The following is a 26,702-nucleotide window of genomic DNA, read 5'->3' as shown; positions in this document are numbered from 1 at the left end:
AAGAAACCTACATTACGTCTGTTATTATCGTGATATAAAATGATTCGCATCATGAGAAAAGCATTTGTTCCCAGCATCCACCCCTGCTCATGCTGAAGCTCCTCACTCGACGTCAGACTGCAGATAACTAAAGCACATGTATTTAGGCCATTCATGTCCCTGTGTACTCTTATGATTTCAGCTCGGAGTAAACAGCAGCATTAGCATCCCTGTGCAGGCTCTGATCCCGACCCGGAGGAAACCCAAAGCAGGATCAGCACAGCTCAGGACACGCATGCAGGGACAGGTAACGTGTGTGTGTGTGTGTGTGTGTGTGTGTGTGTGTGTGTGTGTGTGTGTGTGTGTGTAAGTGTGTAATAGATGCAGTGAATATCAATGATTTCCATTTGAAGGCTCAGAATACTGTTGGATCATCATATTTTGATGAACATTGACGTTTGCATTGACAGAATATATAGCAGTATTTGATATAAACAACATTGCAATGATTTTATTTTACCATTATGTTTCCTGAAGGCTGTGCCTTTGTACTACGAATGAATGAGGCATTTAAATAGCACTGTTTCTGTTATCTTTTTTGTTATTATTGTGACTATAATATGGTTTAATAGCATCTCTGATTTAAAATTGCAGTAGCAAAAGCAGTGTTTGAGTTGGTAGGTTTGATTCATTTCCATGAATCAATTCAAACGGTCTTTTTCAGTGAACTGATTCAGAGCTATGATTCATCAGTTCATTTGCATCTTCAAAACTGGTCAATTCATTTATAAATAACATAACACCTTTGTATTTGCATTGCAATGTATTGAATATGAAACTTAAAAACACATTGAGGGTTTTGTTACAGTTTTGGTTAGATTATCAGACTGGGCCAATCATTTCCAGTAGTTTCTTTAGTCAGAACATTTCTGTTTTTCCCATCAGTACCTCATCTGTGGTCCGAGCTGATTACAGGTTTACCCTGCTATACCGTAGTAGAGCATGTTACTAAAGCAGCTTTTCCTGTCACCCCACAAATCAGGAGACTGTCCATGTCTTTGTATTATGAGGGACTTTCCATGTTGGCAGTGTTTGGAATAGCACACCACACTAGCAATGTTTCCCTCCAAAGTTGTGAATTTAATTTGTTTGCAAAATTGGAATATGGCATAAAACATTTGTAAATAAAGCAGCGATTCCATCCCATGTGTTCAAGAGAATCAAAATCATCACTTCCTGGGAAATTTACTCAATATATCTGTGATAAAAATGGAAGTTGCTGCAATCGGGCTCTAATGAACCTTATTAGTGTTAACAACAGATGTATTAAATAATATTTAGCATTAATAAAATGATAGTTCATATATATTGTAAATATTCAGAAATTGAAAAATAAAAGCAAATTAGATGCATAAATGAGACCACCAAGTCATGTGATCAGCGTAACAAAGTAACGTGACCGCATTGTGGCATACTATGGTTTGAAATGTGTTCTGTTGCATTGTACATACTTTTCATATTTGAAAAAAATGATAATAATATGCAGTTTTCTTTTCCAAACTGAGCCTGAAAAGATCCTCGCTTTTTAGACCCATCCCAGGACAAACATTACTGACAGTAAATCTGGATGACAGATTTTATAAAAAAAATGTAAAAAAAAAAACAAAAAAACATTTATAAGTTTGTGTTTTATAGTAAAAAATATAAATAAATCCTTAAAATAAGACACATTTACTTCAGGCAACATTGCATAAAATTATTTTCATAGAATTTTCAAATTAGTTTTTTGTCTTACGTTAGTAGCAATTCGTTCTTTTTTAAAACATAAATCCAATAACATCTAGTGGTTTATTATTAAATCAAGAAATATTTGCAAATGGAAAAAGAAACAAAACGAAATGAAGAAATTAAATCTTAATTTTGCTTTGAAATTGAATAAATGTATTAAATAAAATTTTGCATTAATACCATTATAAAGTTCATATACTGTAATTAATCAGAAATTGAAAACTACAAGCAAAGTAAATGCATGCATTTTAAAATTGACTGTATTTTTGTATTATATTACAATACAAGACATCTATTTGACATCCCTACATCAGCGTAATCCATTTCAAAGGAGGTTTTTGCCATTTCAAATGGATGATAATTGGCTAAAAGCCTCAACAACTCAATTACACTGATCAATGTTGAAGCGGGATCTTGTCCTGTGGGATGTTGATGCTCAGGTGCCGCTCTCAGCCTGTTTGTTCGCCTCTCACATCTGTCAGTCATGAGCTCTCAGCGTGTGATTGGACGAGGCTCAGACTGATTTGAGTAAATGGCTCTTTGTTGTGTCAGCAGCTGTTCTCTGAGTGGAGGCCCCTCACGACCCCCGACATACACCATCATAGTGGAGAGTGTGTTTGCTCTTACTGTCGGTAGGGGCCATTTAAAATCATGTTTTCACCTTCATGTTACAGCTCATTGGTTCATTGTGTTTAGAGCAGAGGTTTTCAAAATTAATAATAATTAAATAAGTCATTCTGCATTCTAAACACTAGTCATCATGAGATTAATCGCAAATGATTTAAAAGGTTAAAAAAATTATTACTATTATAATGACATAAATTCCCAGATTTTTACATGAAATATTTAAAAAGAATAGCTTTATAATATTTTTTTGGTTAACATTTTTCAGATTAAACAAGTAAATATTTTAAAATGCACAGAAATTTCCATTATTTCCATTTCATTATGCTTTCTAAACATGGTTTGGAAACCATGAGATTAAACACAAATTACTTGCTTGAAAAGTCACTATATAAATAAATAAAAAATCTACTATTATTATTACTATTAATATGATTATTATTTAATTCTATTGACGTTACTTTTAAAGTTTTTTTTTTAGCAAGCGCGCTTGTGTGTGTGTGTGTGTGTGTGTGTGGAGGGGGGGGGGGGGGGGGAGCAAGCGCAAGCGTGTGTGTGTGTGTGTGTGTGTGTGTGTGTGTGTGTGTGTGTGTGTGTGTGTGTGTGTGTGTGTGTGTGTGTGTGTGTGTGTGTGTGTGTGTGTGTGTGTGTGTGTGTGTGTGTGTGTGTGTGTGTTTCTTTGTGACCCAATAATTTATTTTCGTCCTGCTAAGGAACATTATTTTATTTCAGCAGTAGTGATGGGGATTATAAGGAGTGCAAGTTATTTTATTTTATTACATTTTTTATCATGGAACATTGTAAATTTGTAACGGAATTAAACGTCATTATAATTATCATCATATTATTATGTTTGTAATGTAATATTATTACATTATGCATATTTATACTTAATAAAATTATACAATACTAAACAAAAATATTATTTCTGGTAACATGGAATTTAACGGATTATTATTACATACTGTTATTATATACTATTTCATAATAAAACTTATTATATTCATTTATTTTATATATAAAAATATTAAATTATATTTTTATACATTTATAATTATTATTTGTGGTTACATGGAATTTAACATTATTAGTAATTGTAAACGTAGTATGGTTTTTATTTCATATTAACAAATATGAACAAATTATTATTATTATTATTATTATTATTATGTTTTTAATTTAATATTATAACAATGTTTGTATAGTTAATATAATTATACAGTACTAAACTAAAATATTTCTTTTTCTTCTTTTTCTTCTTCTTATTATATAAGTCCACTGTACCACTAATTACAAGAACTATTAAGATGTTTATTTAAAGACAATCACAGTTTTCTGTTCTGTGTTGACTTATTTCCAATTGAAACAGGAAGATGAAGTGGGACATATTTCTTTTCTTTTTTTTATCAAATAAATGTACGCTTTAGTCGTCAAGATCTGCTACTGCTAATCAGAGTAATTTGGGGAGGAGCATTCTGATTTTAGAGAGCCTGTGATTGGACAAAGATTTGAGTATATTCGATGAATCCGTATTTCTGGAACAAACCGGTTCCTGATTCAGTGGTGATGACGGACCCGTGTGTATCGAGACGCTCTCCGTTGAGCCCAGTCGACGGATTAGTGGATTAAAGGTCTTGTTAAATCTACGTCTCTCTCTTCGTCTGTCTTTTTCCTCTTCTCTCTGTTTTTCTCTTGTTAGAAATTTTTCAAAGTTTGTTGCTCGTCTAATACTTGTAAGTCCAGAAAGAAACATACTTTTTACTGTTATTTTTATGAATATCAAGCTCATTATTAACAGCAGCTGGGTTAGTTATCTAGTTGCACAGGAACTGCATTGATAAGACCCAGATATTATTTATATCAGCACTGCCACCCAAACCCATGAATAATTCACAGCACTTCAGATTGATGTAGACTGGACCGGACTGGACCGGACTGTAGATCTAGAAGCAGAACTAAACTGTTGTCATGACCAGCGTGTCTTTCCACGTGTCAATGCATTTTGGCAGGACTGTTGTTTTTTTCCCCTTAGACTGTAACTCTGAGCCGGAGTGGAATTACACACACACACACACACACACTCTCTCGCAGGTTTGAGGGTTACCTGAGCAAACGCTCTCTGGTTTCCTGCTGCACTCTCGGCACACGTGATGCATTATTGATGCTCTTGTGCTGCAGCTCTATCACAGCCACTCACAGGATCATCTTACGCTCATAAATACACCAAACACCCCACCACATATAGTAGACATGCACGATAGCAGCCATTTTATTTTATTTAGTTACTAATTGTATTATTAATAATAATTATGATCTTTTTTATTGTTTTTGCTGTTTATTTATTTATTGCATTAGTATTAATTATCTTTTTGTGTTCTTTTGTTTTTGTTTTTAATTTTGCTATTATCTTATTTATTTATTTATTTTATTTGTTTGTTGTAGTATTATTTTTTTTTGTTTTTATTATTGTTATTATTTATTTTTTGTATTTGTTTATTCATCTTTATTTGTCTATTTATTGTATTGTCATTATTATTTCTAGTCATTTGTTATTTAATTAAAATAAATATTTATTCATCTTGCATACTGTACACTATAGTGGAATGATGGTCAAATTCACTTACACTTATTTTTGTTTTCATTTTTCTTTTTACAAAGTATTGTGTATTTTTAAAATCAGCCATTTATCTTTTTGTCATCCTCACAGATAGAAAAGATTGATATTTTGTGTAAACGGTGTTATTGTGAACATGTAAAACTGCTGTAGGGCTGGGATGTGCTGAGAATAATTAGATGTGTAAGCTGCAAGTGTTTCTCATGAATCTGCTTGATCTGATCCAGAATTGGACGAGCGCTGCACGGGTCCTGATCCGATTGCAGAGTCCGGTTGCCGTTTCTCTCCTCTGACCCTCGGCTCTGATGGATTCTGACTCTCGCTGTTCTTTGGGGGTTTCATGACAGGTTTTTGAAGATACTTTGGCTCTCTGCGTGTTTCATCCATGAATGCAGAATAAATATACTATATATTTATGTGAGTGTGCTTTGGATTTGTAAGGAAATGATTGGATAAACAGAGCTGTTCTTTTCCCAGGTCATGTGTCTTTTGTTTGAGTTTTGCTTTGGTAACTAAGAGTAACGGGTCAGTTTGTTTGGCTATAATGATCAATAGTGGCTGAGAATACAGCAGCTGTCAGTCAGAGGTGGATCAGTATGTGCGTGTGTGTTACCCATAATCCTCAGTAAAACAATCTTGTTCGATCTCAACCTTTTATCAGTGTGTAAGTTTTGAGCAGGAGTTGCAATATAGAAAGTTTTATTATATGTGTTTTTTTTTACATGGTAAAACACACTATAGTCACACTACATTAAACATGACGCGTCTTCTGATTGGCGGTGATTGTGTCAAGAGGACAAACAGACTTTCATTTGCCTAGAAACTTGGTTTGAACATGAGAAGAACAACAAACACCAGTGAAAATATTGCAGTAAACTATAAGGGGTAATCTGCACAATATATTTATGTACATAATAAAGTGTGTGTGTATTTATGTGAGATCACAAGTAGATGAGGGAGACACATTCCCGTTTACATCTGGTGTTTTAATCCGTCTCTTCTGTCAAAATGTTTCAGACCCCGGCCCGTTTACACCTGTATTTAGCGTCGTCCGTTTGTGATCCGATCGACCAAAACGCATCTTAATACCAGGTGTAAACTGGGCGGTAAAGGTCGCTGACCTCTGTTTCAGACACTAATGCAACCAAATTTATTTCTGTTTTGGGAGAGTTGGTCTTGTGTAACTATAGCAGCAGATTATCGGATGCTCGTGTGTGTGTGTGTGTGTGTGTGTGTGTGTGATGGTGGGCTGCGAGCGATGTGTGCCAGATGTTTCTCTCTCTCTCTACGAGCTTCTAATACTCATTCTGCTTTAATCTCAGAGCTGCACTAACACAGTCGATCAACAGAGGCCGGATCACAAATACGGCTTCCCGGAATCTCTCTCTCTTTAAAGAGATAATCATCATTAATGCAAATGCCTCCAATCCCTCTCCCGCTGTGTGCGGAACGAGATTGGAAATTAAAATGATCAACCGTTTCAGTCTTTATTTAGCAGCCAGAGCTGGAGTTGCTGTTTAAAACGTTTGTTTATATTTCACAAATTCATGATTACACACATAGGAATATCTGTTTCCAAAAACCAAGAGAGATGCCTATCTGTAGCTGTCTGACCGTAGTTTCTATTTGCTAAATCCTAAAGCGGCATTACATGCATGCTTCACAGAAAGTTATCCCAGAATGCACTGTGACAAAATCCATTTAAAAAAAACATTTATTTATAGAAAAAAAAAAGATTTTTTTAGTAAAAACATTATACTTTTATTAAGCTAGGATGCATTAAATTGTTTGAAAATGACAGTAAAGACACTCATAATATGACACACAAAAAAAATACTTTTGAAATGTCCTGTGCACTCATGTCTCAATGTTTGTGGGTTGTTTTCAGTGTCTTATTTCATGCTCCAGTTTTAAAAACAGCTTGATGGATTGACTTAACTTTTTTTCTGGTTACAAACTGTTTTTAAAACTGGAGCATGAAATAAGACACTGAAAACAACCCACAAACATTGAGACACGAATGCACAGGACATTTCAAAAGTAATTTTTTTTTGTAATATTATAAATGTCTTTACTGCCATTTTCAAACAATTTAATGCATCCTAGCTTTAAAAAACATTTGTAACCAGAAAAAAGGTACAAATGCAGAAATGTCCTGACACGATTCTCTCTCGGTCTTCCTCCTGCAGGTGTGTCATAAACCCAAACAGAAGTCACCCGTAACGCCTTGTCGCTCATTTCCCGTCGGGTGAGGAGGGCGTCTGCCCATGCACACGCACGGCACCATGGGAAGCTCCCCGGAGGTGCTGTCCTGGACATCGTGTCCCAGTCTGCTAGTGGGGAAACTGAAGGAAGAGCTCAAGCTCACGGTCGTCGGAGACTCCATCAAGAAAACCAGCAGCAACATTTCTCCTCAGGCTCTTCTGCCTCCTCCACCTTCTCCTCCACAGATCATCTCAGACCTCGCTCCTCCCACAACTCTTCCCGTTCCCCTTCAGCAGCTCTCGATCCCGTGCAGAGACGAGGACCCAGGCGGGGTCAGTCCTCCATGCACCGCTCTCAGCGAGGACTCCACGCGGGAACAGGGACACTTCGAAAACAGCGTGCTTCAGCTGCAGGAGCACGAGGAGGCCGAGTCTCCGGGATCCTGCGGTCAGGGAGGCTGTGGAAGCGGTGGAGAGGAGAAGAACGAGGAGAGCGGGTGTCCGGTGGAGCACAGCGGGAACGACACGCACCACCTCCCGCATGACGACATCAGACTGCACTTTCATAGAGCCGGGCCGGGGAACGGAGGATTCCTGGAGGGGCTGTTTGGATGTTTGAGACCCGTGTGGAATATCATCGGGAAGACTTACTCGACTGAGTACAAACTTCAGCAGCAAGGTTAGTGATGAGTACGTTCAGGGCTTAATTTTATTTTCTTGCCCTTACAAAAAAAAACCCATCTGGCTCATATTGTGAAAGAATGGTTGGGAGGATGCATAAGGAATCATTTTCACACATGAATTTGTATCATACCATCTTAAATTCCAAAATATAGAACGAAATCACTTTTTAAAGAGTTTTGGCAGTGATTATATTTAAGTGCCAAACAAGTAACAACAAAAAATTATTCACCCTACCCAACATCACCCGTGTATACATATCAGTTTCATAGTTTGCGTGATTTAAACCCGAGTTTACAACGCAGTTTGTCATAAGCCTCCAATGCTGTAATGAGTCCAGCGTTCTCAAAGTCAATGACGCCACGATCATTTCAGTCAGTGAACATCCACGGGAAGTTCCACAGGTTTAAGCAGTTCGAAGACGACAAACTCAGTCAATATAATCCATTGGATATTCCCACGCGCATTACGCGGTCGAACTTATCATAAAACAGTCCAATAGATCAAACATGTCTCAAGACTTATTTAGCATTTGCTCAATTAGAACATAAGGCTTTGAGTGGCAAAGAAAAAGCTATTTCCGCTCAAAAAGCCAAACCCCGGATGGCTACAGCTAGGGCTGTAGCGATACACTAATCTCACGATACGATACGATACACGATATTAAAAGGGGACAGAGTGATTTTGGTGACATCTTGTGAGTGTTCCATTTACTTGGATTGAATTATTTGAACTGAAAACTAAAAACTTGATTTACACAATATATGTCTCTGACTGGACAAGTTTAAGTTATTCATTCAAGAGCTGTGAGTGCCTTTTGTTGTTTGATTCACATTAATGGCTCCATCGTCAGCAGGTTTATTAGACGCTGCCCCTTTAAGACCGAGTGCAGATCTAATAGGTGACTGATGCACCAACTATTTACGTCCATTTAAGACATAAACTGTTTAAGTGAATAAACTGTGTTTCAGTGAATCTCATAGCTGGTCATTTTTATATTATTATGTATATTTGATAGTTTAGATGCGCACATGAAGCCCAAAGTTAAGTAGCCTATACTTTTCTTGTCTCGTTGCAGTCCATTTCAGAGCGCCTTGTGAACAGCGTCTCTTGCGCAGATGTTTGTGCTTTTAATAGCTCTTTTAATGATTAAACGCGTCCGCAATTTAGCAACAGTAGAGACTGCATTTTACAACAATCACCGATCGTGCAGATTCTGACGGTACGTTTGGGTTTTAGGAAGAAATGACAGCGCATCGCTGGGAAGGGAAGGAAGTTGCTCTAGACATAATGCAGTTAGTTTGGTTTCATCTCAAATATCTTCTTTTTATAATCTCTGAAAGCCGAATCTAAAATAAAATTAGAATGTTATCCCAGATCTAAAGTGTAACCACGTTTGAATGTTTAGTTCTGTCCTCATTGTCAGTCATTAAGCAGGGCTGTGTGTTGTGCGCGCTGTGGCTCCGCGTGAGAGATCGCTCTCTCTCTCTCTCTCTCTCTCTCTTCTGGACTGCGAATAGCAAAGTTGCATCACAGACAAATGGTTTAATATTATTGTATATAGAACTGGCTGGCGAGATAAACATGTTCAAGATTATGTCTTTATATCAATAATAAATAGTAGCCTACGTGTATTTTCTATTTTCTCCAGTAGCCTACCGACAGCAGAACCGAAAACGTCCAAGCTTTAAAGCGAACGGGGGTAAACAAGGGGGAATTTGCATGGGACTTGTGTATCGATACTCGCGGCTTAAAAATCGATACTTTCTTGGGGAAAAATATATCGATTTATATTGCAGAATCGATAAAATTGCTCAGCCTTAGCTACAGCTCACATCCCTATTTTAGTTACCTCTCCCTTAACTTCATTTCTTCTCTGCTTATATACGTGGAATAGCACTAGTAAAAGTGAATTCAACCTAGAACTGTTACATATTGTCCAGACCTTAAATTTATTAAAAGTCTTTGGGATGTGCTGGAGGAGACTTTACAGAGTGCTGGACTCTTGCATTGACAAAACAAGATCTTGACCAAAAACTGATGGAAATAAATGTTGTGATGTTATTTCCACCAAGAGATCAGTTTTATTGTAACTGTATATGAATTGTATTTTCTGGCTTTTTATTGTATTTTTGATATTGTTCAAAAATAAATGAACTAGTTCTACACTTGATGTTTTGATGGTCTTTGCTGTGGTTTTGATTTGTGTACCGTGTTCCCGGTGCTTTCTGATTGGTCAGTAGACATGTGGGAGGTGCCGTTTGAGGAGATCTCGGAGCTGCAGTGGCTGGGAAGTGGAGCTCAGGGCGCCGTGTTCCTCGGGAAGTTTCACTCCGAAGAGGTCGCCATCAAGAAAGTCCGCGAGCAGAAGGAGACTGATATCAAACACCTCAGAAAACTGAAGCACCCCAATGTCATCAGCTTCAAGTACGTCACAATGTCAATGCCCTCTTTACACTGCGAGCAGGAGGACCAGATTCTTGCAATAAATGCTTAGTTTTGAATTCAGGGGCCGGACCAACAAAAAACTCTTCCATTTTGTTACTAATTTTTTTTATATGATCAAATTCTTGAAACGAATCTCCTTAAAAATCATCGTAATTAACTTCTTGTCTTAAAGGGATAGTTCACCCAAAAATGAAAATTGTCATCATTTACTCGCCTTCAAGTTGTTCCAGACCTGTATGAATTTATTTCTTCTGCTGAACACAAAAGATATGGATAGAATATTGAACCAAACAGTTGATCGACCCCACAGATTTCCATAGATCGTGTGGAAAAAAATACTACGAAAGTCAATGGGGTCAACCAACATTCTTCAAAATATCTTCTTTTGTGTTCAGCAGAAGAAAGAAATTCATAAAGGTTTGCACCAACTCGAGGGTGAATAAATTGACAGATTTAAATTTGTGTGAACTATCACTTTTAATTCACAAAGGTAAAGATGTTTTATGAATTTGAGTTGTTTCAAATTAAGTGTTGTAATTAACACTAACTACATATAATAAGATGTGCACGCGTTCTCTGGAGGCACACCAGTGAGTGATGATGTAAACAACAAAAACAAGTCACATAACGATTTAAAAGGCATGGCACATTAAAAACACAACACCGAAGTGCTGAACTCCCGTTAAGCTGGTCTCAATGAAAACTGTCTGGACGCTTGTTATGATTATGACGTTAATCTGAAGACAGTGCAAAAACACGGCCTTTGATGTGTTTTACTTTCTTTTTTTGAGTTGATCGAGTCTTGGGCAAATGCCAGAGCCCGTAATTTTCTTCTTAAAAAATGTCCTATGTAATGTAAGAAAAATATATGAGAACTTCTTAAGAATTTAAGAATTACGCTTAAGATCGTTCACACCAAGGACAATAACTATAACGATAATGATAAAGATGTAGTTCTAAAAATCATTCTGAACATAACATAGTTTAACGATAATGGCTCAGAGAAACTGTCATTGGAATCACTTTCAGAATAATTTTAATCCAGTTGATGGAGCTCAATAATCAAAATCCATCTTGCTTTAAAGAGCTTGAGCATTAAAGCATCAGAACACAACAAAACTGCACCATGTGCTTAGACAGAACAATATCGTCCGCTGGTGTGGACGCTAATATACTTCATCGTTATCTTGATAGTTATTGTTCTTGGTGAGAACGTGCCTTTAGGAACTTCTTGGAGTTAAAAAAAAAATCTTAATATTTTCGTGCATCCCTCCCCTGAACGTCTCTGTATGTTTGACACTAAAGCTTGCTGTCATGTTGTCTCTCAGGGGTGTGTGCACGCAGGCCCCGTGTTACTGCATCATCATGGAGTATTGTGCACAAGGGCAGCTGTACGAGGTTCTCAGGGCCGGTCGTAAGATCTCTCCACGACTGCTGGTGGACTGGGCTTCAGGGATCGCCAGTGGCATGAACTACCTGCACCTCCACAAGATCATCCACAGAGACCTCAAGTCACCAAAGTGAGACTCTACAGCCTCAGTTCAATAGAGTACCATTGATCAGAGTGTTGGCACAATAGCAACTTTTCAGTATTTGGAGCCAATACACAGTTCTCCGTACCATAATAAAAACTATTGAATGTATTGAACTATTTACCTATTTTATTTAACTATTTGAAAATAAAAATATGACAAATTAAGTTAGTTAATTATTAATGCTGATAATAATAAGTGTACACTACCATTCAAAAGTTTGCAATAATTATGTTTTTTTTAAATATTTTTGAAAGAAGGCTGTAATTTATTGTATGTAAAATTCAGTAACAACAGTGAATTATTACAATTTAAAATAGCTGGTTTCTATGTGAAAATATCTTAAAATGTAATTTATTCCTGTGATGTAAAGCTGAATTTTCAGCATCATTACTTCAGTCTTCAGTGTCACATGATCCTTCAGAAATAAAATATATTCAAATAGAAAAATTATTTTAAATTGTAATAATATTGCACAATATTGCTGGCTTTACTTTATTTTGGAACAAATAAATGCAGCCTTGTTGAGCAGAAGAGACTCTTTAAAAAGTTTAAAAATTGTAAGTATATTTAAGTATTTTTAAGGTAAGTAACATTACTTTGAAAAGGTCAAGTGAAAAGTTAGTAATAAGAACAAAGTATAATGAAACTAATTACACATAGTTTGCATTTACACTCCAGGACTTAATGGACAGATATAATTTGTCATATCCGAGTTTTTGTCCCATCCGTTGATATCACAATGTCAATCATTCCACATTTAAATGCGTTTGTCACTCGTGGAATTTTTTGAAAAAGCGAGTTTACACAACACTTTTTTGTTTTTAAAAGCTTCATTACCAAAGTAAGACTCATCAGCCTTAGTTCAGAATCTTTCTTTATAATGAATTGGTAAAAAAAAGACTCTCAAATCAGTCTCAGACTCGTTAATTAACTGGTTTGATTCTTCTAAAGTACTAAAAGAGTTGTTAATAAAACAATTAAGAAATATGAATTGATGAAATTATAACCAGAACTGTTGAATTTTTAATGATTTCCATCTATAGATTTAATGTGTGTGTGCAACATTTCCCACCTTCCCTCTGAGTGTGTGTTTTCTTTTGCAGTGTGCTAGTCACTCAAAATGATGGCGTGAAGATCTCAGACTTTGGGACATCTAAAGAGCTCAGTGACAAGAGTACGAAGATGTCCTTTGCGGGTACGGTAGCCTGGATGGCCCCCGAAGTGATCCGGAATGAACCAGTGTCGGAGAAAGTAGACATCTGGTGAGTGGAAAGTAATGCGGTGACATTCACACATGTTTGAGTGTGATTTAAGAGTCTTGTATGCTGCATATACTGTAGAGATGCACGATTAATTGCTTAAAGATCACCTTCTCGATTCAAAAACCCACGCAATCTTATTCCTAAATGACAGCGATTCGCCTGTGTCTACTAAACCTTTAAAAATCACAGATCTGTGCTCGTGCGGCCGCTGATCCGGAGAGATCAGTTGTCATGTATAGATATGAAACCGCTTCACGGTCTTTTCAACATCACAGTAGGCCTGTTTTTATTTCTGTGTTACAACAATTTAGATTATCACAGAAGTACTGGAATAAAAGTTTATAATACGGATATAAACACTGATGACTACGGTAGCGATCAAAATACATTAAATCACCTTTTGAAAGTAACTTGGCGCTTCAAATAACGATTGTATCATTACATCGTTACACCAGTAGGTGGAGACAAGTGACCGTTAAAAAATGCATTTGTCATTGAATCATTCATTCAAGAGATTCGTTCAAAAACACTGATTCATCCAGTAATAAAACAAGTGAGATCTTTATGAGTGAGTCATTGAATCATTCATTCAACCGATTTTTTAAAATAATTCTGCAGCAATTAACATTTTGTCAGAACCTGTAGTAAATTACTTAACGGTAGTTGTCTGTTCAGACTCGTGGGAATATAGTGATCTCTATTTGAAACAAAAAAATATTATTTTTAATTTAATACACTGAATACATTCTTTTTTTTAAAGAAATTAATACTTTTATTCAGCAAGGATGCATTCAATTGATCAAGTGACAGTAAAGACATGTATTATGTTACAAAAGATTGTATTTAAAATAAATGTTTTTCTTATATTCTTATATTCAGAATTTCCATAAAAATATGAAGCAGTTCAACTGTTTTCAACATTGATGATTACAAGAAATGTTTCCTGAGCAGCAAATCATTATAGTTGAATGATTTCTGATGGATCATGTGACATTGAAGACAGGAGTAAAGATGCTGAAATAAATTACATTTTACTATATATTCGTATAGAAAACAGTTATTTGAAATTGTAATAATATTTCACAACTTTACTGTATAATTGATCAAATAAACACAGTCTCGGTGAGCAGAAGAGGCTTCTTTCAAAAACATTACGAATTCTTTCCGACCCAGACTTTATAACAGTAGAGTATGTTGTACCTGTGTGTTTGCAGGTCGTTTGGTGTGGTGTTATGGGAGCTGCTGACCGGTGAGATCCCCTATAAAGACGTGGACTCCTCCGCCATTATCTGGGGTGTGGGGAGTAACAGCCTCCATCTGCCTGTGCCGTCCACGTGTCCCGACGGATTCAAGATCCTAATGAAACAGACCTGGTGAGACTCCACATCATCTACATCTATCTGTATTTATAATGGAAAACCTTATGCTATTGTTTCTGGAATGAAGCTACAAATATGAGGGACATAAAGTACAAGAAATATTTGAGTCAAATCAATTGTTTATATACTATGTAAGAAGAAAGATTAGGAAGTGATACAAGTGAAACTAGAGAAGCTGTGTAGAAAATCAATTATAAAACTAGATTTAAAAATAATAAAAAAACATGGAAAAAAGTTTGAAGTCGTTGAAAACTCTTGAAGTCTGAAGTAGATTTGAAGATTTTAAGGCAATTCTGTCTCTCTTGCTAGGGTGTTTAATAGATTGTTCTGGATTTGCTGTGATTGACCAATCAGAATCAAGTATTAGCAAGTGTTCTGTAAAAGATGGTTGTATTGGTTGTTTGTGATGTTGTTCTTGTACCTGCAGGCAGGGCAAACCCAGAAACCGGCCGTCCTTCAGGCAGATCCTTCTACATCTAGATATCGCCTCCGCCGATCTGCTCGGGACGCCACAGGAGACATACTTCAAATCTCAGGTGAGGAAATCTCGGTGTCTTCATACTGTAGTCCATCTAGAACGAGTCACTGTGTCATCCAGAGGTATCACTCCAGTCTTCAGTAATAGAGAAGGGCAGAAGAAACATGAAGTTTGTGTATCCAACTGTTTCTTAATTCTCTAGTTGTTTTATGATTCAGAACTAAATTAGCAAATTGGTTGCAACGACAAACATGCAGCGTGAAAATAGTTGTGCGATTCATGAACGAATGATTCTTGAGTCAGTTCTTTGTAATGAATCAGTCAAAAATACTCATGAATCAGTCCACCTCATGAGTTTCTGGTTTAATTCTTCTACTAAAAGTACTAAAAGAGTTATAAAAACCATTAAATAACTTCTTTTTATGATTCTCTTTCATAGAGTAAATGTGTGTGTCTGTGACCAATGTTATTTTAGTATACTGTTATTTTATTTATTGTTTTGAATAATCTTTTATTTCTATATTTTCTGTTTTCAATTCATTTTAGTTTTACATTGTTTATTTGTCATTTTTATTAGTTTTCATTTTCAAATAATTTTATTTAGCTTTCATTTATTTCTATTTCAGTTTTAGTGTTTTTAGATCTGACTTATTTTATTTCAGTTAGTTGCCATGTCAGAATTTGGCAATTTCAAATTCGCATTTACATTTTTTTTTTCCTTTTAAAGCTCCAGTCCGTAATTTTTTGGGGTTAAAAATGATCCAAAATAGATTTTTGAGCAAGTACATAACCAGCCAGTGTTCAAAACTCTCTGCTTGCCTTACCTCGATTCAAAACGGTAAGCTTGTAATAATGTTTTTAATTCCAGTGGTACTGGTTGATTTCCGCGGGAAATTCGAGCATGTCTTTGCGTCACTACGTCACATCTGTACACATAAAGAAGAGTCTCGGCTAGTAGGCTATGAGTGTGAGGATGTTGGAGGTGGAGATTTATAGCCTTTTCTAACAGCACTTGATATAATTAAACTTATTAATTTGATGGCGGATCCAGAAAGATTCAAACGACAATCACCAGTGATAACTGGAGACTCACCCGTTGTAAAATGTAAAAGACTTCGGTCTTCGGAGTGACTACAGAAAAAAAGAGACTGCAACCGGCCCATGCGAAAACAAGGATAATATCGGAAGGCCATTACATATAGTCACGCAATGCTGATGTTGTTTACTAACAATTTGAGAACAAAGTATATTTTACACGGTTTGACGTGATATGATAAGCGATCGTTAGATTTAATCAGCGCGATTTACTGCAATGCTTTTTTCCCCTCTGTTGGTCAGAACAACATTTTTTTTCCGGTGAAAAATCCATAAATTGGTCATACTTCCAAAAAGTATAATCTGTGTTATAATCTGAAAATGATTTTGAATGTTTTAGTTAACAATAATACTGTCTCTGACAGGCGAATTGGAGAGAAGAGGTGAAGAAGCATTTCGAGAAGATCAAGAGTGAAGGAACGTGCATCCATCGCCTCGACGAGGAGCTCATTCGACGCAGAAGAGACGAGCTGCGGTGAGACAGACGAGAGAGAACAGAAACACCTCATGCTGTTACTGTGTGCGTCTCTCCATTCTCACTGTCGTCTCTGTGTGTTTCAGACATGCTCTGGACATCCGAGAGCACTATGAGAGGAAACTGGAGCGGGCCAATAATCTGTACATGGAGCTCAGTGCGATCATGCTACAGCTGGAGGTGCGAGAGAAGGAGCTGCTCAAGTGAGTTCTCACACTTTTCTTGTTCTGTCAGACGAAGCATCATTTATTCCTCACAGTAAAAATCTGGTTCAAATAATCAAGGCATGTTTTCACTAAGTGCACACAAGGGAACTATCATATTTATTCATTTTTATGCACCAATATAACAATACACAGTCATAAACAGCAATATTTACCTATTGACAAAAAAAAAATTAATGCATGAAACATGCTGTTTTTTTATATTTGAGTGATTTAAATGAATCTCTGAATTGAATCATTTTGAATTGATTCTTTGAACTAATTCGCAGTAATGAATCGAGCTCTAATGCATTTTTTATGACTGAAGTTTAAACATCTTAAAACGTAAAAAGAATCAAGAAATGAGTTGCCATAATCTGGTTATTCAATTTGTGTTTTTAAGATAGTAATTACTTAAATAATTCTGGAAGTCTAATCAAAAAATGCATTCATGAAGAGATTACTTTTAGTTCATTCATCACATGGAAATGGAAGGTCAGGCTGTGCACATTGCATTGTGGGATACAATACTGCACTCTGTGTGATCTGTTCTTTTTAACAAATGCAGTAGGTCAACTGAATATTGCATGCATACAGAAACTGTGTGTATTTCGCACTGTAAGCAAGCATTCTGTATACCGCAGTCGTATGATATATGTTCTATATATATGTTATGATATATGAATATCTCTCTCTCTCTCTCTCTCTCTCTCTCTCTCTCTCTCTCTCTCGGGTTTCTCCGTTTATTGGCATGAAATTACTCATGAAAGGCTGTAATGATTCTGAACTCTAACCCCGTATGTGCCTGAACGCTGAAACTGTAATTAAATCTAATCTGCTTAAACCTCGACCCGGCTCGTGCAGTTCATGCCAGAATTTCCATGACCCACATTTTCACTGAACGAGCACTCAATGATCATTCAGTGAAATCCTCTACCACAAACCTGAATGTTTGGTTGTGAGATCTGAACGTTTCCCATGTGTTCCTGCAGGAGAGAGCAGGCGGTGGAGAAGAAGCACCCCGGCACGTACAAACGCCACCTGGTTCGGCCCATTGTGCGACCCAACGCTGTCGAGAAGCTCATCAAGAAAAAGAGTAGCATGAACCATAAGCCTGGGACACAGCCGCCCAAGAGGTGACCGATCCCTGAACACATGGGCTTATGTGCTGTTTGTTGTGTTTATACTATAATATTAGCTAACCATTCCTTAAAGTGGGGTTCACGACCCCTGGGGGTTCATGAGGGAACTGCGGGGGGTTCGTGTGTTGATGAAAAGCAAATCATTAATTACAAATTAATTTTAGTTAAATAAAACAATTAAATAATAATTAAATAATATAATATATTATACAATATAATATATAGATAATAAAAATAATTATTTCAATAATAATACATTTAAAAAAGAGAAAAATAATTGATTTAAAATGAAATAGTTATTATTTTTTATAATTTAATACAATTATTTTTTAAATATTAAATATAAATAATAATAATATTAATATTAATATTTTAAAAATAAATAATATATAAATGAAACCTGTTTATGAAAAGTGAATAATTTATAAAAAATGAATTAATTTAAAAACCAATCATTAAAATAATATATATATGTATATGTATGTGTTTTTAAAATAATAATAATAATAATAGTCTTAAAATGAAAAGCTCATATTTAATCAAAAATAAATTAATCATTGTTTAAAAAAAATGCATAGTAAAAATGTAAATAGTCAAAATAAAAATGTAATAATTTAATGTCATGTGAACAGTACCCGACGTTAGAGATCCATAAACATGCAAATGTGTTTAATTAAAATAAATAATAATAATAAAAAAAATCTAAATTAAAGCAATTAATATAAAACACAAAGTGTTGACTGTCAGAAATCCCTGGTTTAAGCAATATCACGTTTTACTGAAACAAGCGTGACAAAAAAACAAACATATTATACAAATGAAAGATCTCATTTGATTATTTTCTTTTTTTATTTGTGATACTTTTCCGTGAATATGCAAACATGCTTGGATAATTTGTAGTTAAGGTCAGCCATACTGTGCCAAATGAAATGGTATCAGTCATGAATTCTCCATAAGGTCATTAACCTGGTGCGTGTAACCTCCTGCAGACCGGATCTGCTGCGCTCCGATGGCATTCCCAGCGTCGAGCCTCTTCCGGCTCCGTCACCACTGTCAGGAAGCCCAAAAGTGTCCACCCCGCCTGGGAAAACCCGGTACCGCAGTAAACCCCGGCACCGGAGAGCGAACAGCAAAGGCAGCCACAACGATTTCCTAGGTTCACTGAAGCCCAACTCAGTCCCTTCAGAAGAACAGCAACCCCTACAAGAGCAAAGTTACCATCATCATCATCATCCTCCACCCGAGGGTCCGCTCATCCCGGTCCAGAACCGTGCGATCGCAGTGGCAACGTGTGCCAATAACCTGCGTTACTTCGGCCCAGCTGCTGCTCTCCGAAGCCCACAGACAGATCATCTCCAGCGGAGGCTTTCCGGCTCCAGTCCTGATCTCATTTCCACCGCGGTCGATGCCGATTCCCGGCACCGCAGATCCTCCATTCCTCCATCCGTGAGCTCCGGTCCCGAGCCGCTTTGCCCCTGCTGTCAGGCTCATCCGTTCCCCGGCTGCACGCACTGCCAGGAGACGCCATCCGCTCCCAGTCACCCACAACTCCCACATTACTCTCTGCTGAGCACCAGTGAGGGAACGCCACACGCTAACAAGAACACGCTGGAGGAGGAAGCTCCGGGAAAGAGAGAGAAGCCGGAGCAGGGATCCTCACTGCACACGCTCAGACCTCTCAGAAAGGTACGTGACTTTATCATCTTACAAAACGACTTCTATTTGTTGAACGTTTGAACTGGATCAAAACCTTTCATCAAAGTTATACATGAATTTTGAACTTTTTTTGATCCTCTTCAAATGTTGTCTACTATATATATTCATCAAAGAAACCTGAAAACAACTAATGTTTCCATAAAAATATGAAGCAGCACAATTGTTTTCAACATTGATAATAATCAGAAATGTTTCTTGAACATCAAATCAGCATATTAGAATGATTTCTGAAGGATCATGTGACACTGAAGACTGGAGTAATGATGCTGAAAATTCAGCTTTGATGACAGGAATAAATTACATTTTATTATAGATTCACATAGAAAACAGCTGATTTACATTGAAATAATATTCCACTCTTCAATGTTTTTTTGACCAAATAAATGCAGCCTTGGTGAGCAGAAGAGACTTCTTTCAAAAACATTTTAAAAAATCGTAATTATTCCAAACTTTTGATTTGGTAGTGTGAATCATATTCGTTAGTTCTTAAATTGTTTTCTTAAAATCTTAAACTCTTTATTTAAATCTTTCTAATATGCCGATTTGCTGTAAAAGAAACATTGCTGATTATAATCAATCAATGTTGAAAACAGTTTCATATTTTTGTGAAAAAAAGTATTTTTATAATCGGACAGATATTACAGGGATGTGAAACTGTACTACGTCTGGTCGTGTGTGTGTGTGTGTATTCATGATGGATTTTACCACATGATCTCTTGCATGTGTCCGTCAGGCGGGAGACGAGTCTTCTGAGGAAGAGGAGGGAGAGGTTGACAGCGAGGTGGATTTTCCACGCAGACAACGGTGAGTCTGTTCTGATGATCAGTCATTAATATTCATTCTTTTGGCTGTGTATTATCTCTCATGATTCTCCAGAAGAGTAAATCTTTAAATGTGTGTGTTCCTGTAGCCATTAGCCTGTAGAATGACAGGATTCATCAAGTTTAAATGTCACGTAAGGCGAGACACTTCAGGCAGAAACATTGCTTTTTCATGCACTGTGAAATTTAGAGATTTTTGGCTTTTCATAACATGCCGTTTCAGACTAGTGGAAAGGAAACATCCGAAACACACTTTTAATTGTTTATTTTATTACACATTAGATATTTGCAGTTGTAGACTTCAATTATTAGTCCATATCTTTAAAGGTGGTGAGTTTATGTCTTTATTTAAACCGGTTAAAAACTCTTTTACGAGAGTGAGCTGTCCAAGAAAGCAGCTTCAATAACATAAACATACAAATACACAAACCAAGGATCACAACCGCAATTTTCCAAAGGATAAAACACACAATACTCGTTTAGTGATGGAAGCATACTCCGCTTTAATATGTTTAGTAAATTATTCTGAGCAGAAGAAGCATTATATTTAAAGCCTTTTTTCCCTAGCTGGACCTTTAAGATATAACTAATCATTAGAACGAAGATTGTAGCAAACATTTGTATTAGATGGAATTAGACCACAAATAGACTTATAAATAAAACGATACCATTTAAAACTTCTTCGAGTTTACAAAGATAGCAACTCTTTATCATATAAAGTGCAATGATGTGCTTGATAACTATAACCAGTAATGAAACGTGAATCTCCACTTCAGCAGCTTAACATACTTTAGCAGACGTCTTTGTGCAAAGCGACTTACAAATAAAGACTAAAGCAGGCGAGTCTTGATGAAGATGCAGAAACAACTCTAGAAGTGCTCAAAGTTCAGGCATTGCTCAGAGTAGCTTAAGCCAGACAAAGGAGGATTAAAGGAAAAGGAAATCTTTTTTTCTTTCCTTTCCATACAAACATACAAAGAATAAATCCAAATCTTGCAAATCCAAATGTTGGGTAACACTTTATTACGATAGTCCACTTTAGACATTCTACTAACTATAAATAACTTTGCAACTACAAGTCAACTTATTCTCCTAACCCGAACCCTAACACTTAACCTTAACCTACTGACAGTCTAGTAATACTCTAATGAGAGTTAGTTGACATGTAGTTGCAAAGTTACACTTTTCTAACTTAGTATTTTTGTCTCGTTTCCAGTCCAAATGTCAAACATTTCTTAAATCAAGACCCATTTACTAAAGTAGTAAAATGACATAAGATATTAAGTCTTGTTTTCTGGGGAAAAAAATAAAAATTAAGTGAGTTTTTGCTTAAAACAAGCTAAATTATCTGCCAATAGGGTAAGAAAAATAATCTTGTTTCTGTTTGAATTAAGATTGTTTTTCTCACCCCATTGGCAGATCATTTAGCTTTTTTTTAAGCATCAACTCACTTAATTTTGATTAATTCCCCCGGAAAACAGGACATAATATCTTATGTAGTTTACTCATCTAGTACATGCATCTTGATTTAAGAATTTTTAGATGTTTTTTTTACTGGAAACAAGACAAAAATTCTGAGTATGAAAAGCATTTTTTGCAGTGTAGTTAGTCCAGTTTAGACATTCTACTGTTGAAATAAAGTAAAACCAAATGTTGTCTCCTTCCAGGCCTCATCGCTGTATGAGCAGCTTTAAGTCGTACTCCACCTTCAGTTCGGAGAACCTGTCGGTGTCTGACGGAGAGGAGGGAAACACCAGTGACCATTCTCACAGCGGCCCGCTGGATCCGCTCAGCGCCAGTCAAGAGGAACATCTGGACGAGCTGCTGTCACACACTCCTGAGATCCCCATCGACATCTCCACGCAGTCCGACGGCCTGTCGGATAAAGAGTGCGCCGTCCGCCGGGTCAAGACTCAGATCTCTCTGGGAAAACTGTGTGCGGATGAGCACAGCTACGAGGTACGCTCGTCTACATCAGTCCAACGCTTCGTTTCAATCAGGGAACTGATGCTAGGCCGTTCATTCATTCAGGAAAATGTCAAATTGGAACGAATAAAAAATTAAAATTTGATATAAAACAAAACGAATAAAACAATTACTAAAAATATGTAATGTTTGAAATAAATAAAAATATTTTTTTTAAAAATACTATCCATTAAAATAAAACAATCACTGAAAAATATGGAACACTGGAAATAATTATATTTTAATAAAGAATGTTTAAGTAAATTCAAAATAAAAACCAAAATGAAAAAACAGTTTATTTTATAATTATAATATTTTAAATACAATTAAACAAATATTTTTTTAATAAAACAAAATAAAATGCTTACTAAAAAGAATTTTTAATTGAAAAAATGTAAATAAACGCATAATTTTAAAATAAAAACATTCAAATAAGTAATAAAAAGTAATAGTAATAAAACAATTACTAAAAAAATATTTCAAATAAAAAAAATCTAAATAGAATGGTAAAAAAGATATATATTATTTAAAATAAATTGATATTAGAATAAATAATTTAAAAACAATCAAAATTAAACCCTTAGTAAAAAGATATATATTAATTAAATTGATATTAGAATAAATACATAAATAAAAGCAATCAACATAAAACTATTACTAAAAATGTGAAATAAAGTAAAATATATCATTTTGAAATTAAAAACAATCGAAATAAACTTAAATATTTTATTTGTTTAACTGCATATCATGTGACCATTAACCATTATTAGAGAACTGTGAACATCCAAATGAGTTGTTAGATTATTAAAATATTAACTCAAAGGTATAAAATATTTTAGGTCAAAGATGTTCCACTGACAAAAAAGTTTTCTGGTTTAAATGAACCAACTCAAACAAAACAAGTCATCCACGAATCTTTGCTAAGCTGAACATACAATCATCATTGCAATTTCATAATTGAAAATTTCCAGAGGACAATATTATAAAGAATAATCATTAGTGTTTTTGAAGAGACCATCATTTGGTGAATCAGTTTTTGAGCAGTTCAGTGTTTGAATCCCTTGCTATAAACTTAATAAAGACTAAATGTGAACCGTTTCCTGTTTCTTCATCTCTTCTCAGAATCCGCTGCATTTCGGTGATTCCGACTGTGATACTTCGGATGCTGAATGTTCTGACGCCACCATCAGGAACAAGCAACCCTGCGCTCCCTCTTCCTGGTGAACCTCCGGAGGAAACCACGGCAATAATCCAGCCATGACCCTTAGCCCATCTTATCCAGCCCTTCCCATAATCCACCACTCTCTCTCTCTCTCTCTCTGAGCATCTCAGGCAGATTCCTCTGAAGTGATAATGTAGCTAGAGTAACATGCATCATTTATATTATTATGAGCTGGAGGAAATGCAAAACAAAATCAGGAACTGGAATTCCAACATCAAAAAAAAAAAAAGAGCATAAATTCAGAGTATTAGCGCTGGAGTGTTCAAAACAAAACAAGGCACCTCAATACCAGGTTAGTTAGTTAGTTAGTTAGCTAGCTAGATTAAGATGATTGTGGTCTGCAAGAATGTGTGTATATATGTCCGTAGGTACGTGAACGAAAGTGTTAAGTGTGTAGCTTGAGGATCCATTCCATGACGGGACCACAGACACATGGGACGTCAAAAAATGAGACGTGTCCCTCTGGAAACCTGCTACTTCCTGAGTTTACAGAAGTGACGCCCTTCAGGGTAACTTTAATTTGAGCACCAGCAGGAACAATGTCTTTGTTTTTTTCTTTTGCCCTTTTGACTTCCAAGATGAATCTTGGATATTGGATGAATCCCAGCATGCCTGCTTGGTCGGCATTTGATCAGCCAATCAGACGACTGCTTCTGCTGCTCGCCTCTACGGACAAAACGGAAGTAAAAAAAAAACAACTGCTCTACTGGAACAACGTCTTTAATGATCAAATCAGTGTTTAAAGGAACCCGGAGCAGCTTTTTCCTCATCTCAGGACTGTGTTTGAAGAGACGCTGTGGACGGCCAGGTGAGAGCAGGAACGCCTGCCGTGTGTGAAAGTATGACTTCATCCCTAGAGTTTCTTTTTTTCCGACATCTTTAACTTGACGGGAAAACCAACAATGTAGATGTTCTGGAGATGCAGTGTCCCTTTAGATTGAGTTAAAGGGATCTTTTACCCAAAACTAACACTATAATTCATGTCATTCCAAACCTCTTTGACTCTTGTTCTGTCATACAAGCATCTCACACTCTTGAAAATAATAGTTATTTTTTTGCCATTGATGGTTCCATTAAGAACCTTTTCATTCCACTAAAGGTTCTTTTTGGTGAAAAATGGTTCTTTTAGATTTTTAAAACGTTCTTCACACTAAGAATTTTTTTTTTTAAAGTGCCCCTAATATGCTATTTTAAAGGTTCCTTATTTAGTTTGGAATCTCCTGTTTACATGCATCCTTGATCATAAAACACTAGTTTTCTCATAATATACATTGGACATCTCATTTCTCGAAGAGTCTGAAAACGGTTCGTTTGAAGATTCGGTCTCTCTAAACCCCTCCTTTCCGAGAGCTACTCTGCTCTGATTGGTCAGATGACCCAGTCTGTTGTGATTGGTCGACCGCTTATAGCGTTTTTCAAAAACAAAAAATCTGAATTTCAGCTCTGGATCTTCTTCAGTGCTTGATGCACAGTGATACGAACCGTAATACGAACCGCGGGCAGCCAATGAACACCATAGACTGGCATTATGTAAATGTGTTACATTGTGATGTAGGTTTGTAACAGGAAGTGAGACTGGAGTTACAGACGACTCGTTTCAGCAGTTCAGAATCGATTTGTTCTTTAATCCAGTGGTTCCCAACCTTTTTTTGTCTGAGACCCCTTTTTCCCAAGAAAATATTTTAGGGCCCCCTTCACATTTAATGATATTGTCGCTCTTGTAAGCTTGCAGCAAGGATGACAAAATGTTTTGTTTTTAGACAAATAGTATGTTTATTACTATAACCAGATATGTTTATGCACAAATAATAGCGTATAATATTGAAATTACTATAACAAAAACATCAATCGGCCATTTGTAATTTAAAAACGTAAACCTGGGTGTATTAATTGGCCCTATTTGAAATGCAATAACAAAAATATCAGTATTCACACTGGTGTGTAGGGAAAAAATAATGAATATAGGCTATAACAAAATGAGTGGTGTCTGGGAGCTCAATACTTGCATGTTATTTGTGAGGCTTTATCAATCAGTGTGAGGATTGCATCATTATGTCACGCAGGCACTGGGCTACGACCCGAACCAGTGTAAAATAGTCTCAATATAAACACTTATTATAGACAGGGGTGCACATAACATTTTCAGTGAGTTACTCGGGTGAGTACCAGGAGATGGTGTTTGGTACTCACCCCATGTATCGCGGTGTTAATAAGTGCATTCTTCCTCACTGTCCTCCTCATCAGTGTAGAAGCTGTCAATCACAGCTGTCAATCATGACGTCACATTCCTGTTTTTATAGCTTATAACTAACTAAAGACCAAAGTTTTTTTTTTTTTAAACGAGCACTTAAATTTACATAAGCGTGAAAAAAACTACCTAAAATACAGAAAACCTCTTTGGAAAAAAATTATTTGAAGTGTAATTTGATTGTTTAGTTTTCATCGCGTTCTTTAGACTACATGGGGAGAATTTTGAACAACTCACTGTAGCTGTGTCAACCGGTATGTGATTTGTCAGTCAAAAATAGTTGATCTCCGAATGCAACTTAACAGGGAGGAGAGTAAAGATGGAAAGCTCCTAAAGCTTAGTTCCATATAAATTCACGGATAATTTGTTGTTTTGTCGTAAGTGAAAAACAATATTGACCTTGTATTTGAAAAAGGATCCTCGTATAAGAAGCAATACTAAAATTCAGACTCAGTTCATTCGCATTCGGATATCGACTATTTGTGACTGACAAAATGCCAACGGACACAGCTACAGTGAGTTGTTCAAAATCTTTCTTTTTAGTAAACTCTGTGTCCACAAACAATGTTCTCAATGCTCGAGTTCATGTGTAGAGCCCCTGGTGATACTTCGAGCAAAATTTCATGTTGTGTCGAGCCTTCTTAGTGTTTTAAAAATAGCCATTTTTGATGCTATCATATACGTGCCCCTAGCTCTCCCAATCAAAAGGCAATTTGACCGAAAACAAAAATACGGTCAAACTTTAAAGTGACGTTTCCATTTTAATTATGCTTTTAAACGAAAGTTTGCCTCCAGTAGATAAACAAAACGACAGTTACCCTTT

The 26,702-nt window shown here is 36.2% G+C and overlaps 1 protein-coding gene across 2 annotated transcripts in view; it reads left to right on the top strand.

The window, feature by feature from the left end:
- Positions 1 to 26,702, top strand: part of map3k13 (mitogen-activated protein kinase kinase kinase 13) — a 52,962-nt gene that overhangs the window by 25,383 nt on the left and 877 nt on the right. Inside the window, exons 3-16 of one of the 2 annotated variants that reach the window (XM_077216766.1) lie at positions 182 to 286; positions 7,195 to 7,888; positions 10,131 to 10,317; positions 11,667 to 11,858; positions 12,977 to 13,135; positions 14,350 to 14,508; positions 14,942 to 15,050; positions 16,453 to 16,562; positions 16,649 to 16,765; positions 17,758 to 17,901; positions 18,897 to 19,593; positions 20,357 to 20,427; positions 22,112 to 22,403; positions 23,532 to 25,758. In XM_077216766.1, coding sequence (XP_077072881.1) covers positions 7,273 to 7,888; positions 10,131 to 10,317; positions 11,667 to 11,858; positions 12,977 to 13,135; positions 14,350 to 14,508; positions 14,942 to 15,050; positions 16,453 to 16,562; positions 16,649 to 16,765; positions 17,758 to 17,901; positions 18,897 to 19,593; positions 20,357 to 20,427; positions 22,112 to 22,403; positions 23,532 to 23,633 — 2,955 coding nt within the window. In that variant the 5' untranslated portion in view covers positions 182 to 286; positions 7,195 to 7,272 and the 3' untranslated portion in view covers positions 23,634 to 25,758. The remainder of the gene's footprint in view (positions 1 to 181; positions 287 to 7,194; positions 7,889 to 10,130; positions 10,318 to 11,666; positions 11,859 to 12,976; positions 13,136 to 14,349; positions 14,509 to 14,941; positions 15,051 to 16,452; positions 16,563 to 16,648; positions 16,766 to 17,757; positions 17,902 to 18,896; positions 19,594 to 20,356; positions 20,428 to 22,111; positions 22,404 to 23,531; positions 25,759 to 26,702) is intronic. The other variant, XM_077216765.1, reaches the window with a different exon arrangement.

The sequence above is a fragment of the Siphateles boraxobius genome, unplaced genomic scaffold (genome assembly GCF_051911475.1).
Source record: "Siphateles boraxobius isolate OS27281-9 unplaced genomic scaffold, OSU_SipBor_1 7, whole genome shotgun sequence".
In the NCBI taxonomy this organism is placed as follows: domain Eukaryota; kingdom Metazoa; phylum Chordata; class Actinopteri; order Cypriniformes; family Leuciscidae; genus Siphateles; species Siphateles boraxobius.
This window is presented reverse-complemented; position numbering and strand designations above follow the sequence as displayed.